The sequence below is a fragment of the Patagioenas fasciata genome, chromosome 17 (assembly GCF_037038585.1).
Source record: "Patagioenas fasciata isolate bPatFas1 chromosome 17, bPatFas1.hap1, whole genome shotgun sequence".
In the NCBI taxonomy this organism is placed as follows: Eukaryota; Metazoa; Chordata; class Aves; order Columbiformes; family Columbidae; genus Patagioenas; species Patagioenas fasciata.
The window spans coordinates 8,500,617-8,514,349 of record NC_092536.1 but is presented as its reverse complement, the minus strand read 5'-3'; the positions used below and the strand labels follow the sequence as shown (position 1 = coordinate 8,514,349).

At 45.1% G+C, this 13,733-nt stretch overlaps 1 protein-coding gene and 1 long non-coding RNA gene across 6 annotated transcripts in view; one reads left to right on the top strand and one right to left on the bottom strand.

Moving 5' to 3' along the window:
- The window catches only part of CLTCL1 (clathrin heavy chain like 1), a 35,393-nt gene extending 30,355 nt beyond the window's left edge, over positions 1-5,038 (bottom strand). For all 5 annotated transcript variants that reach the window (XM_065851710.2, XM_065851707.2, XM_065851709.2 and 2 more), the window contains exon 1: positions 4,856-5,038. In XM_065851710.2, the coding sequence (XP_065707782.1) occupies positions 4,856-4,897 (42 nt within the window). In that variant the 5' untranslated portion in view covers positions 4,898-5,038. The remainder of the gene's footprint in view (positions 1-4,855) is intronic.
- Positions 5,039-5,297: 259 nt separating this feature from the next.
- On the top strand, positions 5,298-11,399 carry LOC139829297 (uncharacterized). The gene is made up of 2 exons (XR_011741746.1): positions 5,298-5,993; positions 6,102-11,399. It is a non-coding gene; the product is annotated as an uncharacterized lncRNA (long non-coding RNA).
- Positions 11,400-13,733: the final 2,334 nt, after the last annotated feature.

Genomic DNA, 13,733 nt, shown 5'->3' with positions numbered 1-13,733 from the left:
TACTGCAGGCTGGATTAGATATCAAATTTAAGCATCTTACAGTTAACAAGAACTTTGTGACATGGTAAAGATTAACCCAAGATGTATTATTTGATTCTCAACCTCAATGAAGATACACAAGTCCTACCCTTAGGATGAAATACAACTATTAATCTGAGATTTAGGCTTTCCCCACTCTACCGACATGTTACCATTTCCTAAGAAATGGAGTTGAGATGTTTCTACACAGGAGTTTTACTAAATATTGGGCTTCCTAATGCATTTCCCTTTCTGTGGAACAAAGTGATTCACCACAGACCAACTCAGACACTGATACTACCAGTCGTCAAACTAAGTCCATTTCTCTAATGGGAAATACTTAACCCTGACTTACTGTGTGTTCAGTTCTGACACTCTAACACTTGGGACCTACTATCAGTTAAATGCTGAAGTCAGAAGAACTCTCTGAATGGCTCAGTACATACGCCATTTCAGCTCTATGACATACAGCTCTAGTGGAAATGATTTTTAGAGGTGATCAGTTGTTGTTCTTTAAGCCTATTAGAAAAGAGTAAGGCTTAGACAGACGCTATGGGCATCCAACTACTAAAAACTGACTGCTAAAAGCTCTGTAAGCATATAATTTTAAGCATAATCCAAACCAAGAATGCAATAATACAGTTTCTCAGAAGTCTTTTATGCATGTGATTATATAAAGTTATAATCATGCTCAACAAGGAGCTGCATATCCTGCACAGTTGGACATCCCCTCTCAACCACCCACCCTCACCTCATCTCCTGCTGTAGTTCCCATCCTGGCAGGTGAGGGCCATAAAGGCAATATTCAAGAGCTGAAACACACAAGAGCACCAGCTCCCAGGTTTGGGTTGCAATTAGGCTGTCATCTTAAAGGACAGTTACTCCCTACACAAAAAACTGCTCTTGTATGTCTTTGCTGAGGATTAATCATCTACTGAATGAGTATCCCTACCACATGTAAGGCACTTCTCAATACAGGGAGGAAATATGGTCTCTTCAACACTAAGTAGCTGAATCAACAATATTTAGCACTACCTTTTGAATACAAGTCCAAAAAGATATTTACAGCTTGCAAATATCCTGAGTGCTTTTAAGTGCACACATCTAGCCAAAGCAAACTCATGAAAGCTATTACACTTCATCTCAGTCATGCCTATTGCACAACAGATAGTAATTCTTAACAAGACATCTCAGACTAACAAACATAAAGTGTTTTTGTCCAGAAAATAACAGAAGTAAATCTACATCCTCTATGTTTAAAACCAGGATACCTTACCTTCTCAGTGCTGTACCAAGATGCACAAAACTTACATACCAAGAGCAAGTCATGCACATAAGTTTTTTCACATTAGTTTACTGTGCTCAAGAGCCTGCATCAGTTATTGAAAGAAAGCAGAACCCTGTCTTCAGATCCATGTGTCTATCCATCTAAGAGATGAAGCCCCCAACCTAGGAAGCCGAGACTTTTTGTAACCAAGAGCTTTCTCTGCAGGCAAGAAGAGTTATTTGCTAGTGAAAACTGAAAAAAGTTCAAAAAAGGACAAAGATGAGCTTTTAAGAGCAAGCCAATGACTAAAGGAAAAGTTTAATTTTAGATCAAGAACACTCTGTACACTGAATTCCAGTAGTATTGCTCCCAGTCTATGTACCAGTATATTTAGTCTTTTACAACATTTCCATTGTAAACTACAATCCCTTTGGAAGAGTTCATACTGGTAAATAATTTATAATTCACTGCTCCAACAGAAGCACTGGAGTTAAGAACCTGATTAAATCACAGTAGCTTAAGTAGCATGTAGTAGTACTTCACTATAGCAGAGCTGGCACAGTTGGTACTGCTGCAGCCGCTCCCACACCAGAAATAAAAACCAAGTCCTTATCTTATTTCCCTCCCTTGCTATGGGACTTAACTCTGATATTCTCTGTGAGAAGAATGAACAAGATGCAAGTTCTTTATGAATATGTGAATACTCACAGCTACACAATTCACATCTAAAAACAACTGTTCAATTGCATTAGATGTAGCTAAACAAACAGTAAAACTTGATTGCATTCACAGCTTGACTACTACCACATCAAGACCCGGATCTCTTTCTCTTAACTGCATCTATTCTCCATCTGTCAGCTCATATTAAGACTTGAATGTACAAGCTCTAAGAGTTTCAAAAGTAATGTGCACTGTGACTGGTAGTCACTCCTCCTGCACAGGCTCGGAGCTACAGTTCAGTCAGAAGGATGATCAACACACAGCAAAACAAACTTCATGAAGAATGTAAACAGTCTGCTGATCTCTAGTACTCCTCTGATTTTACATGGACCAAGATTGCTGTTTCACTTCACACCATCATTTATCTACTTACAGCTAGAGAGAGTGGGAGAGAAGAGTTCAGTATTTAGTACTGCAACTTATGTTTAATTCTCTGAAGAGCACTTTCTGCATGCTTCACTTCTTGTTTTAGTAAAGCACATGCAACTACCTCGGGAAGACTCTGAACTTAAGTGAAATAATGTTTCACCAGCAACAGGCTGAATGTGGAGTTGAGTAATTATAGTGCTAACAGCTACTCTAACTACCTAAAGCCACATTAATTAAAATGGCTACAGGTATAAACGGTACACAGATTGACTGGAGGTGCAGAAAGATTTAACATAAGATCACTGAAACTTACCACAATTACATGGTATTTTAACTTTTTTTTGATTTAACATCATAAAGCAGCATACTAGATCTGTTACACTAAAGCTAAATATGGGTAACAGTGAAGCACTACAAAAAGGAGTGAAGGTCCTACTAGTCAACAATAAGCACCACATATCATTTATTCATGACTCTAGATGTTTACAACACATAATGTTAAGTTCGAGCTGATTAAACTGTATTGCAGATATCCAGCCAGAGCAAACACCACCAGTTCCCACATTCCTTCTGATTTCCCTCCCCATTTCTCCTGCCATGTAGAAACAACTGCAGAGGCAGCACTGAGGAGCCTGACTGCATTCCTACTCCCAGCTACTACTAATCTCAACTTCTCTTTAGCAGAGCACTGTTTTGGAGCTACTGCACTCAGACTGGGGGGAGAGCAGGAGAGAGTGAGTCCTGCATGTTAATGGTGGGTCCCATGGTTTCCCTTGTTCCACTATGCAGCCTCCAAGCTAGGGAAAAGTCCCTCAATCACAGGTTTAGTTCTTTCAATAAGATCAAAAGCAGGTGGTAGCAAAAAATAAAATATGACTTCAGTACAAATGCCCTGAGAAGTGGCTAGCCCCCCCACCCAAACCAGAAGTACCACAAGGCTAATACTGCCAGCGTTACAAGACATACTAGTCATCACAGAACCAGTCATTTAACATGCAAAGCAGTACATTACACCTACAACATATTGTGATGTTCTCTCACCATTACTGTATAGACCAAACACAATCAGCAGGACTGGTTATGTTTGTCATTTTTAAATTATAAGAACTATATGGATCTTTCTAAGCAGTATGACATCAAAACAGCTTGGTCTCAAGTTCCTTACTCAGCTGCACTGCAGCTCTTACAAATTCACTTGAGGTTACAACAGTCATTGCTACACTGGTAGGGGGATGGGGGGGTGACAGTATAATTCTTCCTCGCTATGTTAAACTCTCTTAACCCATGACAGCTCCAAAGAGACAGGTGTGTCTGCTCCCTTGGGCACATAGACTCAGTATTTCTGGAGTTCGTTAGCCCTATTACTGTTTTTCAGGCTAGGGCTCTTTCTGGAGTGACCAAGACAGCCCTTTCAGTCAAGCAGAAAAACACTTCCCAAAAGGAGCTGGAAGGAGCAATAACCACTTCCCAAGCTGAAATGCTTGAAGTGACACAAAGTCCACCCTGATGGACAATACTGAGTTCACATTTTGAAATGGATGCCTGATTTGACAGAAAGGGGCAGGATAGACCCAGGGATGACTTGCCAAGTCCACTTCCTGTTCTCTCATTCATTTAGCAAATTCCTTTAATTCCTGCTGCAAACTGCATGTTCAGAGACTGCTGCTCTCACTCCATTTACAACCCTCTCTCACCACCAGTTCACAAGGAAACAGATAAACCGGTTTGTCTGTGCTGCATCCATTAGTCATGGATCTTTTCCAATGTTGGCATTATGGTTTTCACAGGCTATTAAGAACAGAACTATGTCATTTTTAGGAAGATTTTTTTTTTTAATACTGTTATGTTTGGAAAGAGGGACAGAGGCTATGCAGCTTCCAAGTCCAATTGGTTTCTTGCACCTCATCTCACCAATTTCCTCCCAGTTCGCAGCTGCATAGAAAGAGGTTCCCAGAAACCTCCGCGACCAGAGGCTGATGGTCGTTGAGGTAAAGCAGAAAAGCCTCGACCCCTCTGCAAGATGAAGGTGCCCACCTCAGCCGAGGCGGGGGAGCCCCTGCGGTCCCCGGGACCAGCAGCCCGGCCGGCGCCTCCCCCTCCCCGGAGCGGGAGGTCCCTGAGGCGGCGAGTGACTCTGCACAAATCGCGGCCGCCCCGCACGCCGCGGACAGGCAGCCGGGGATGGATGGACGGACGGACAGAGGCGGCAACCCCGGGAGCCCGCACCGGGTCGGGCTCGGCCCCGCGCGCCCCCGCGGCGCCCAGCGGGACAGCGGCCGCGCACCGGAGCGGAGGGAAAGCGGGAAGAGGGAGCGGGTCCCCCCGCCACAGCGGCCGCAGGAGGCGCCTCTGCGGCCTGGCGCCCCCTCCTCTCGGCGCGCCCCCCGCCCCGCTAGGCCGCGGCCCCCCCGCTCTGCGGGACAGGGCGAGGCAGAGCAGGGGGAGCCCCGTCCCCGCGCGCCCCCTTATCCCCCTGCTCACCTGAAAATGCTCCTGGAAGCGAATGGGCAGTATCTGGGCCATGGCTGGGGCGAGCTCCCCGGGGCAGGGGCGCTGGGCAGGGGCCGGCGGTGGCAGCAGGGCAGGCGCCGCTGCACCCCACACGGCGGCGGGGAGGGGGTGGCGGCGCAGGCGCAGTGCCCTCGCTGGAGAGCGCCCCGGCGGGCTCGCCTCCCTTTTTCTGCCTCAGCTCGGGGCCGCTCACTCCGGTGGCGGGATCACTCCGCACCTCACCAGCCTGCCAGGGTCTCCTCAAATAGTCCCTCCCCGCGGCGCTTCTTCCCCCCGCCCCGTCGCCCCTGCCCGTCGCTCGTCCTCACTGAACACCACCTCCCTCTGCCCGCCGCCCCCCAGTGCCGCTGTGCGGGAGGGCTGGGGAGGGGGGTCCGCGGGGAAGAAGGGCTCCCCCCGCCCCGGCTGCGGTCAGTGGAGAGGGGCGGGAGGGGGTTGTCAGAGCCCGGGTATCCTTCCGCTGCTGCCACACGCACTCACGTGACCCGACCCCCTCCCCGGCTCCCTCCGGCGGCGGGTGGGCGCTGCGGTCCTGGGGGCGCGGTCCCGCCACCCGCCTCACACGGGTCCCCGGCGCTCCCGCCCAGCCCCGCGGGGTCCTCCCGCCCTTCCCCGCAGCGGGGGTGGAGGTGCCGGGGGTGATGCTCCCCTCAGAGGAGAAAGGCGGGATCTCCCAGGCGCAGCCCCGCCGTGCCCCTCAGGGCGCAGGTGGTGGGAGCGGCCGGGCCGGCACCTGCCGCCGGGGCTGGTTCGGCACAGAGCGGCTCTCGGGTGGACACCGGCTCATCCCGACCGCGGAGGCCTTCGACAGCCATGGCCCCACTTGGGGCACCAGGGCAGCTCGGCAGCCCCTGGGAGCCCCGTGGGTTCGGCTGGTGCTCCGGCCAGACTCGGTGCCCACGGCCCTGAGCCACCCGCAGCGCCACAGCGCCCTGCCCCAGGTAGCTGTGAGCTTTATGGCTGGTTATCAGTTGTGTTTGAGAAGCCACCCTGCTGTTCTGCGCTATTGGATTTCTACCTGGAAACAGGGCTCCTTCCCTGGACTGTTGACATGGTAAATTGGGAAGCTGTTGAATAACCAAGAAGTGGAGGGTCCAACATGTGAGAGGTTTGTCAACACCTTTTTTTTTCCTACTTCCGCTCCCAGTCAGCCGATTAGTATCAAATGGGGAGGTGAAGGTAACATCGCTGCTATTATGTTTCTCCTAAATTACAGTAATCCTTCGAGATGGAAACTGATTGCTGCAGTGTTGCTACTCCAGCGGTTCTATGGGGAGCATCGTGGTGTTCGCATTTTCCCAGACCCCAGCTGTGGGAAACACAAGATTAAAGGAGAATCTCTGCTTCAATTTCTTATAAATGAGTTTCTCATGCTGTGGGTTGCAAAGAAAAGCTGAACAAGGGACCCCTGAAGACTCAAAACCAGAAGGCAGATTAAAACAATTCAAAATATATTACACTTTAAAACCTCATTATTTTTACTTAACCTCATTCGGTTTTAATACATGGAGCTGAGAATTACCAGAACTGGGTTAGGTTTCCAAAGGAATCGAAGGCACAGCTCTGCTGAGACACCTGGGCTCCTCCTGGCACCCACAGGCACAGGCTGCAGCCATGGGGACCCCTTTGGCACATGGGGGAGATCTGAAGGTCTCCAGCAGGACTGATGGAACCCTCAGCAGCCCCTTGAACAGGTGGGAGAAGGTGCTGGGGCTGAGGTGCCGCTGGAGCCCATCCCTCAGTAAATCGTAGCTCTGCCTGGAGGGCTCACAGCTGGGGTCAGGTGCCCAGGTCCATTCTCACCAAAGCAAGTGAGAATGGAGCTGAGGTGGAGAGAACTTTACGTGGTCTCAGAATTGGTTTGAGTGGCATCTGCTCTGTAGGTTTGTTAGTAGCAGTTTATTTATGGATGACTGAAGGTAATATAAACCAGGAAAGATCTTGACATTGCTCCTATCAGCTTCTGTGGAAGACAGCAAACTGATGGAGCAGAGGCCACAACACAAATTTTGTTACTATCTTCTTCCTAGAAGAACTTCAGCATCTCAGCATTTTTACAGCATGTGTGAAAAAAGCATTGGCCTCAGGAGCAAGAGCTTCCATCCCCAAATGTGGCCAGCTGGGAACACACAGTGGGATCTGAACACCCAGAATCCTGTTGAGTTTCTAACTGGACCACTGCACAGATCAGCAGGTCACAGTTTTTTGGGGTCAGCATTACAGAGGGCTACATGGACTTCATATACGTGGTATGTGTTTATACACATGCATGAAATACATCTTCCGCACATATTGATTCCTTCCAAACACAAACATGTCTTTCTAAAAGCCTAGAAAACAGGGACATTTTCCAGGAATCTTAGAATCATAGAATGTACTGAGTTGGAAGGGATCCACAAAGATCAAGTCCAACTCCTGTCCCTGCATAGAACAACTCCACAGCTGTAAACTCCACAGCTCTATCAATCAGTCTCTAAATGAGGGCAAGTCAACAGTGCTGCAGAGACAAGACCATCAGTGGGACACGAGGACATGATCTGTTATCAGCCCATTTTGGTGTAATTAATTTGTTCGGTGTTGGCCTTTGTCAACTGGCCTCCTTCGCAATCATTTCATGCATGCTAATTATTTATATCCAGAAGTCCAACTGCTTTCTAATTTATAGTAACTACCTCTGTTTACAAAAAAGCAAGCCACAGACTTTCATCACTTCACAAATGAAACAGGACCTCTTCAGTGTTGTACGTAGTTATAGGATATATAATTTTATATCGTTGATATTTTAAATAAAATTGCGACAAAGGAAAGAAACAACAGCTTTGTTTCAGACATGTTTTTATTAGCAAGAACTACGAATCCACAAGAATCGCTGGGTATGTGTGTAATTACTCTTAGTAGTCTGGCACTAAACTGCTGACATGTACTAGAGACACCACTGGCTGAGGAAATCAAGGCTCTTTTAAAGTATAATTAAAATTAAAGGTCTGTTATATTTCTTCCATCTAGTTTTAATAATAAAATGCTTCATGCCCACTCCCAGCTGGCCAAAAACTAATTACAACAACCCATAATTTCTGTAGTAAAAAAAGCATCTCATTTTATGTAAAAGTGCTTTGCCACACTTTTGTCTGCCGATGTCTTTCTCATTTGTACCTTCTTCACACTGTTCTGTGTTTAAACATCTGTTCTTTGAACACCTGGCTTTGCCGATCACAAGGGTTAGATTTTTCATGGGTGTGATTCGCTTTGAAGAGCTTGCTGATAGTATGTGAAATTTTGACACAAATCAAAAAAACAAGGGAAAAGTAATTTGCCATCTTTTCACCACATTGCAACTACCTGAAATAAACCTGACCTCTGTGCAGTCAGCTCTGCGTAAGGAAACTTTCATTGAATATTTTAACCTTATTTTCTATATTTAGTTTGGGGTTTCTCATTCGAAAGGCACTACTGGCCTTATTTAAGGTATTTCTCCTACAGTCTATTGAAAGGAAACGTAAAGGCTCTCAAATCTGAATGTTTGCTGTGCTGTCACCCCTCTGATCAGCCAACTGCTGCTCTCTTGCCACAGCACTTAGAGGCTGGGAAGGGTGTAATCCCCCGCAATCCTTTAACGGTGCAAATGGAAAAGCTCTTGGTAAATGTTTTTCTATTTTTTCAGAGGTTGCTCTCCTCCAGCTGTCTGGTTTTCTGGCTCCTCCTATGGACTGTAGCCTGATGCTCTTTCTCAGTATTTGAGAACAGCCCTGAGAAGAGCTCTATTTTTGCCTCAGAGGGACTGTTCTTTACATGGAAAAATGTGATATGTGTTGTACATGTTCCTAGTCCTCTTCCCACAGAATCAGCCAAGGAAGCCTCACTGGAAAAGCAACATGCATTTCGCTTAAGTGTTTCTCTCAGTTGTGCTCCACAACATCAGTTCTAAGCACCGTTTAACTACAAAACTGTTCAACTTGCAAATGTTTGGCCACTTCACTGTTTTGATTAAAAAACAATACATTAAGAGGCACTAGCACATACTCTGGCCTGTACGAGAGAGTGTCCACCTGCTGACAGCGGGAGACCTGCCCGAGCAAAGCACCAAGTGATGGAGCCTGCAGGCTGGACTTGCACATCCTTGTGGCCGATCGCTGCAAACTGCTGAAGAGCTGGTGCGTGTGGTACCGCACTGAACGCACAATGTTTGATCTGCATCTGTTCCAGTTGGCGTTGGCTGAGCGTCCATGTTTTCCCCACCAGAGAAATGCGAACCTGAGGAGCGCTGTGTCGGCAGCACAGCACCACGATGTTGGTGCAGCAAAGACAGAGCATCACAGCAACTCCAAAAGTTCCGATTCGGTCTCATACAGAAAAACTTGTCATTTCGTGCATCTCAAGGCCCTCACCAACTGCCTCGTTTGCTTCAGGATCCAGTTTGAAATTGAACTCCTTGTTTTTCAAACCACACCCTCACTCCTTGGACTCCTTTCCAGCTCGTCTCCTGGAGACAGTGGAGCCCTCCCCTTTCCTCATCTGTCTCTTCTCTTTCCTTCCAACAAGCTCCTCACTGCTGAGTCAAGAACTGTCTCCTCTCATCATCTCCCATCCAGAACTGACTCCTTATACATGTCCTGCAGCCATTCTCCATTTTAGTGCAAAATTCCATCCAAATAATGTTCTTTTCTCCTGAAATTCAATTCTCCTTTTCCCATCTGTTCTTCTTATTATTGAACACATAACTCTGGGTCATACAAAGCACTCTGAGGCTCTGGAAGGGTTTCTTCTGTGGTTTCTGTAAGTCATTGCGCAAGTTGCTGACAGCAGACTGGTAAAAAATGTAAATGCAATGTTTTTGAAGAGATGATTTGAAATGCAACTATTCTGTTGCAGAGTTGTTTAATGTGTAACTGTTTAATATTTAAATTCCCTCTAGTTCTTTCTCTGGCAGGAGAAGGTGGTTGTACACACTTAGCATTCTAAAAAAATCCCCTGATATGGTGAATTTAACTCCTGACATGTTCTTGATAAAAGGTCACTTTATGAATTTAGTTTGGTATGTGAAGCCCCATCCTGTATTCCCTGTGCATGGAAAGCTCTGCTGGAGATGACAGATTCTGATGGCATTTAATGTGAAAATGAACACAAGTGTCTAGAGGCAGCAGTAGAGCAGGTCCTCAGATTCCCCACTGAGCTAATGCCATGATGATACATAATTTACTTGTAACTTGCAAACAACATGCCTGTCTTTCCTCCCAGAGGCACTTCCATTAAAGAAACCATTTCTTTCTTTGTGCGGTGCGCTGACATTCACGTTCTCCGTGCATTCGTATGGTTGCTTCTTCTCTGGACACTCGTATTCTCCAGGGTTTGCAGCACAGATGCCGAGTTATTTGCCCGGCAATATATATCAGCTGAAATCGCAACTCCTCCAGCTTAGCCTTGTAAAACAGAGGTCTGCTAGTCAGTGACGCAAAGCAGGATAAAGGACATGGGAGTCAACGTCTGTCTTCAAAATCATGACAGATGGGTCAGGGCTGCTTGCTACGTCAAACTTTTTAGAAGCTGAATTCCTCCAGAGTGTTTTCTTTGGCAACTCATCCATCAAGTGCATAGAGGGTGAACATGTTATTTGAAAATATAAGTAATGAAAAGAAATGAGATAGCTAATATAAATGAAGTGTGCATCTATTGGTATTTTCACTAGTTCTGGAATGACAGAAACCAAGCTAGACTTGTAAACAGACCACGTAAAATCTTAGCCTAAGTGGTCTGAGTGGTTAAATACCATTTAGGAGAATAACTACGGAGTGTGCATGAAAAGGACACAGAGTAAAAGGCTGGAAGGACCTGAAGGGGTCTTCTGGTTACTACCTCTGTCCTACAGCAAGGCTGAATATTTTCTAATCCCAAATTAATAGAGTGATTTAGGGTGATTCGGGAAAGGCCAAATATATTGACTGTTAGGGCCTTTCAGCTATTTCCTTTGAATCAGACCTGTGACAAGGAAACCTCAGTGTTCACTTTCTTTACATTATTATATTATCCAGGAAACAGAATATAGCCAAGAAAAGCAGAAACCCCGTTACATTTTAGAGTATAGTAGTAAGCCATGCACATGATAAACAGACTTTTAATTTTCTATAAGACCTTTACAATATATTTCCCCTTCCCTTAATCCTGGAAAGAAGCACTCCCTAAATTAATAAACTATGAATTCCCCCACCCCCAGAAGGAAACAAGTGTTTTATGATTCCGTTTTCCCTGCATTTGCCAGTTTCCTTTTCCCCACCATAGAAAGTTTTGAGACCATTGGCCAAATTCAGCCATATGTGATGGGGAGGTCTGCATTAACTGCAAAGATAGGTTCTGAAATGCCATCCTGAAAACATCATTATTTCCTGAACTATGTTATCGCTTTCAAAACCAGGTTTTTATTAGACAATGTAATGCTATTTTATGTAACACAAAGACCCTGTTTTTCTTCTATCAGCTTGTAGGATTTCAGGAAGCTGAAGATAAAAGTCACCCTAATTTTCCTGCTCACTCTTGGCTCTCTCTGTCTTGAATCGTTTGTGGAACAGGTTTTAATGGAAGTTCCCTGCAATTCATGGTTCTTAATGACTTACATAACACAGACTGGCTTTTCTGGAACTTCAGTCTCAACTAGAATTTTCAAGACAAACACAACACAAAGATGTTTCCTGGAGAGGTTCAACCATCATACATGTTTGCTACTTTCAGATTTTTGAGAAAATAATAAGTAAGACGATTGAGGTAGAATAAAATGTAGGTGAGTACAGATGTACGTGCTCAAAGCATGTCTGAATTACCTTTAAAAAAATTCCTACCACTTCTAAAAGGAACAACATATGAGCGCCTTTGCTGCCTGTCACTAGAACAAATTTTGATGGCACCAGATTAAGACAACTGTGCCCCTTTTCACCAGTGCTTTCAGTGGAACTGTTACTACTGGGATGAGGGATATTAAATAAACAGAGAAAACCTCTTGCGCAGAGGCAGCCTTAACAAGCACCAGAGGGAATTTACGATCCTATCTTTCTAGAGATACCCGCCTTTTTAGAAAGGTATTCCTGAATTTAAAGAGTACTTGGTACTTTCTGCTTTTCTGAAGACCCGAGGGGTGCCCTGCAATATGAAAGAGTGACATCAATTTCTGGCAAATCGTGCTGTTTCAGGTATGTGGAGTATCTTCAGCAAACACAAAAATGGAAGGGGAAGCATGCAAAGTGCTAGTTAAACCATTTATTTAGCATTTTGTGGTCACATTTCTTTGCAGATTTTTGTGCCTCATAATGGAAAAATGTGACCTAATAAAGTACTAATTTCGAAAAGAATGCATGGAGGTGCAGTTACGCAGTAGCTTTGAGTTGCCTGCCTCTTTCTGCACCACACAATACTGCACCCAGGAAGAAACAGAATGATTTCTGTCCCAGTATCAGAGTTTTCCCTCTTCCATCCTAGCTCTCCACAAGCCATTTGCTCTGACTCAACCAGAGTCTATTGTGAACATGTTTAAAATACTGGATCGAGTAAGGCTCTGTAGCCAGGGCACATCAGCAGTGACTCATCTTTGTGTGTTTCTATCCATTTCATGAAGACTGAAACGTAACTGTTCAGAATAATAAGCAGCTCTTTTGTTTCTCTGGTTATACTGGAAGAAGAGAACTGAAGAACTGAGAGAAACAAGTTCAGTGTCAAAAAACATCTACTCCCATGAGCCGTCCCAAAGATCCTTAAATATCTGCACGTTTCTCTTCTAGCTCAGAACGCGACTGAGACAGCACATGATGTGTTGCCTGATGCAAGAATATGCAAGTTAATGCACATTGCCAAGCTTGTGTCTGCAAACAGGAGCTTGATTTGCTATGTCTGGGCTGTGACTGATCATACTCATTCACAAAGCAAGCAAACAAATGGCCATATAAATGTCTGGTAAAATACAGGAAACTCTCTGGAGCTTTTTGATTAATTATTCCAAAACAAGGATGGTCAAATATAGGCCACAGGATTAAAACACAGCCTGAATCCATCCTCGTTTGTAATGCAAAGTTGAACATTTTGGAATGGTCTGTCCCTTCCCAGTCCACCCACTCTTGTAAAATTGCAGTTGGATTTGCTGGTGATCCCAAGATTCTGGCGAGCTACAAGCAGGCTCCCTGATTTGTTTTATTGGTGTGTTACCTTCTCAGCTGTTGGGTTACGAGGCAACAAAGCAGCTTTTATTATACTGCTTATCTCAGATATCACTTCCTCTCTATTCATCTCCATTCATAGTTACATACGACATGCGGTATTATTTTCAGCTATATTTGGCCTGCATGTAATCGAACTTCCCAGCTCCTCTCTGTAACATGTAAATACAACAGCAGGGAGAAGCAGCATCTTGTGCCCTTGTGCGAGAAGGATATGCTGAACATCAACATGGACATGTTCCTGAAGACCAAATTGTTTTCTGGGAGCCTACTCACAGATTTGATAATCCATCTGTTTTCTGTAGAATGCAGCTATTTAAAGGAATGAAGTTCACTTTGGAGACATTGTACAGTAGCTGCTGTTTATGTTGATATTTCTGAGGAGGCTCAATATTGTCTATTTTCCATTATATCTCAATGCTGCCTTTAATTGCCTTTTTCCACCAGATTTACATATTATCCCTCCCGGCTGTTCACACACAGACTTTACTTTTCTTGGCAATCTTCCAGTCACTCCATAGTACAGACAGAAGTACCAAAACAGCAGAGCAGTTGATGAGAGTCAAAATGAAACTACACTGTTATACTGCATGGCCTACAAATGACTGAACAATTAAACAACAGAGCACCTGAGGCTATCATCAGAAGTTTTCTCC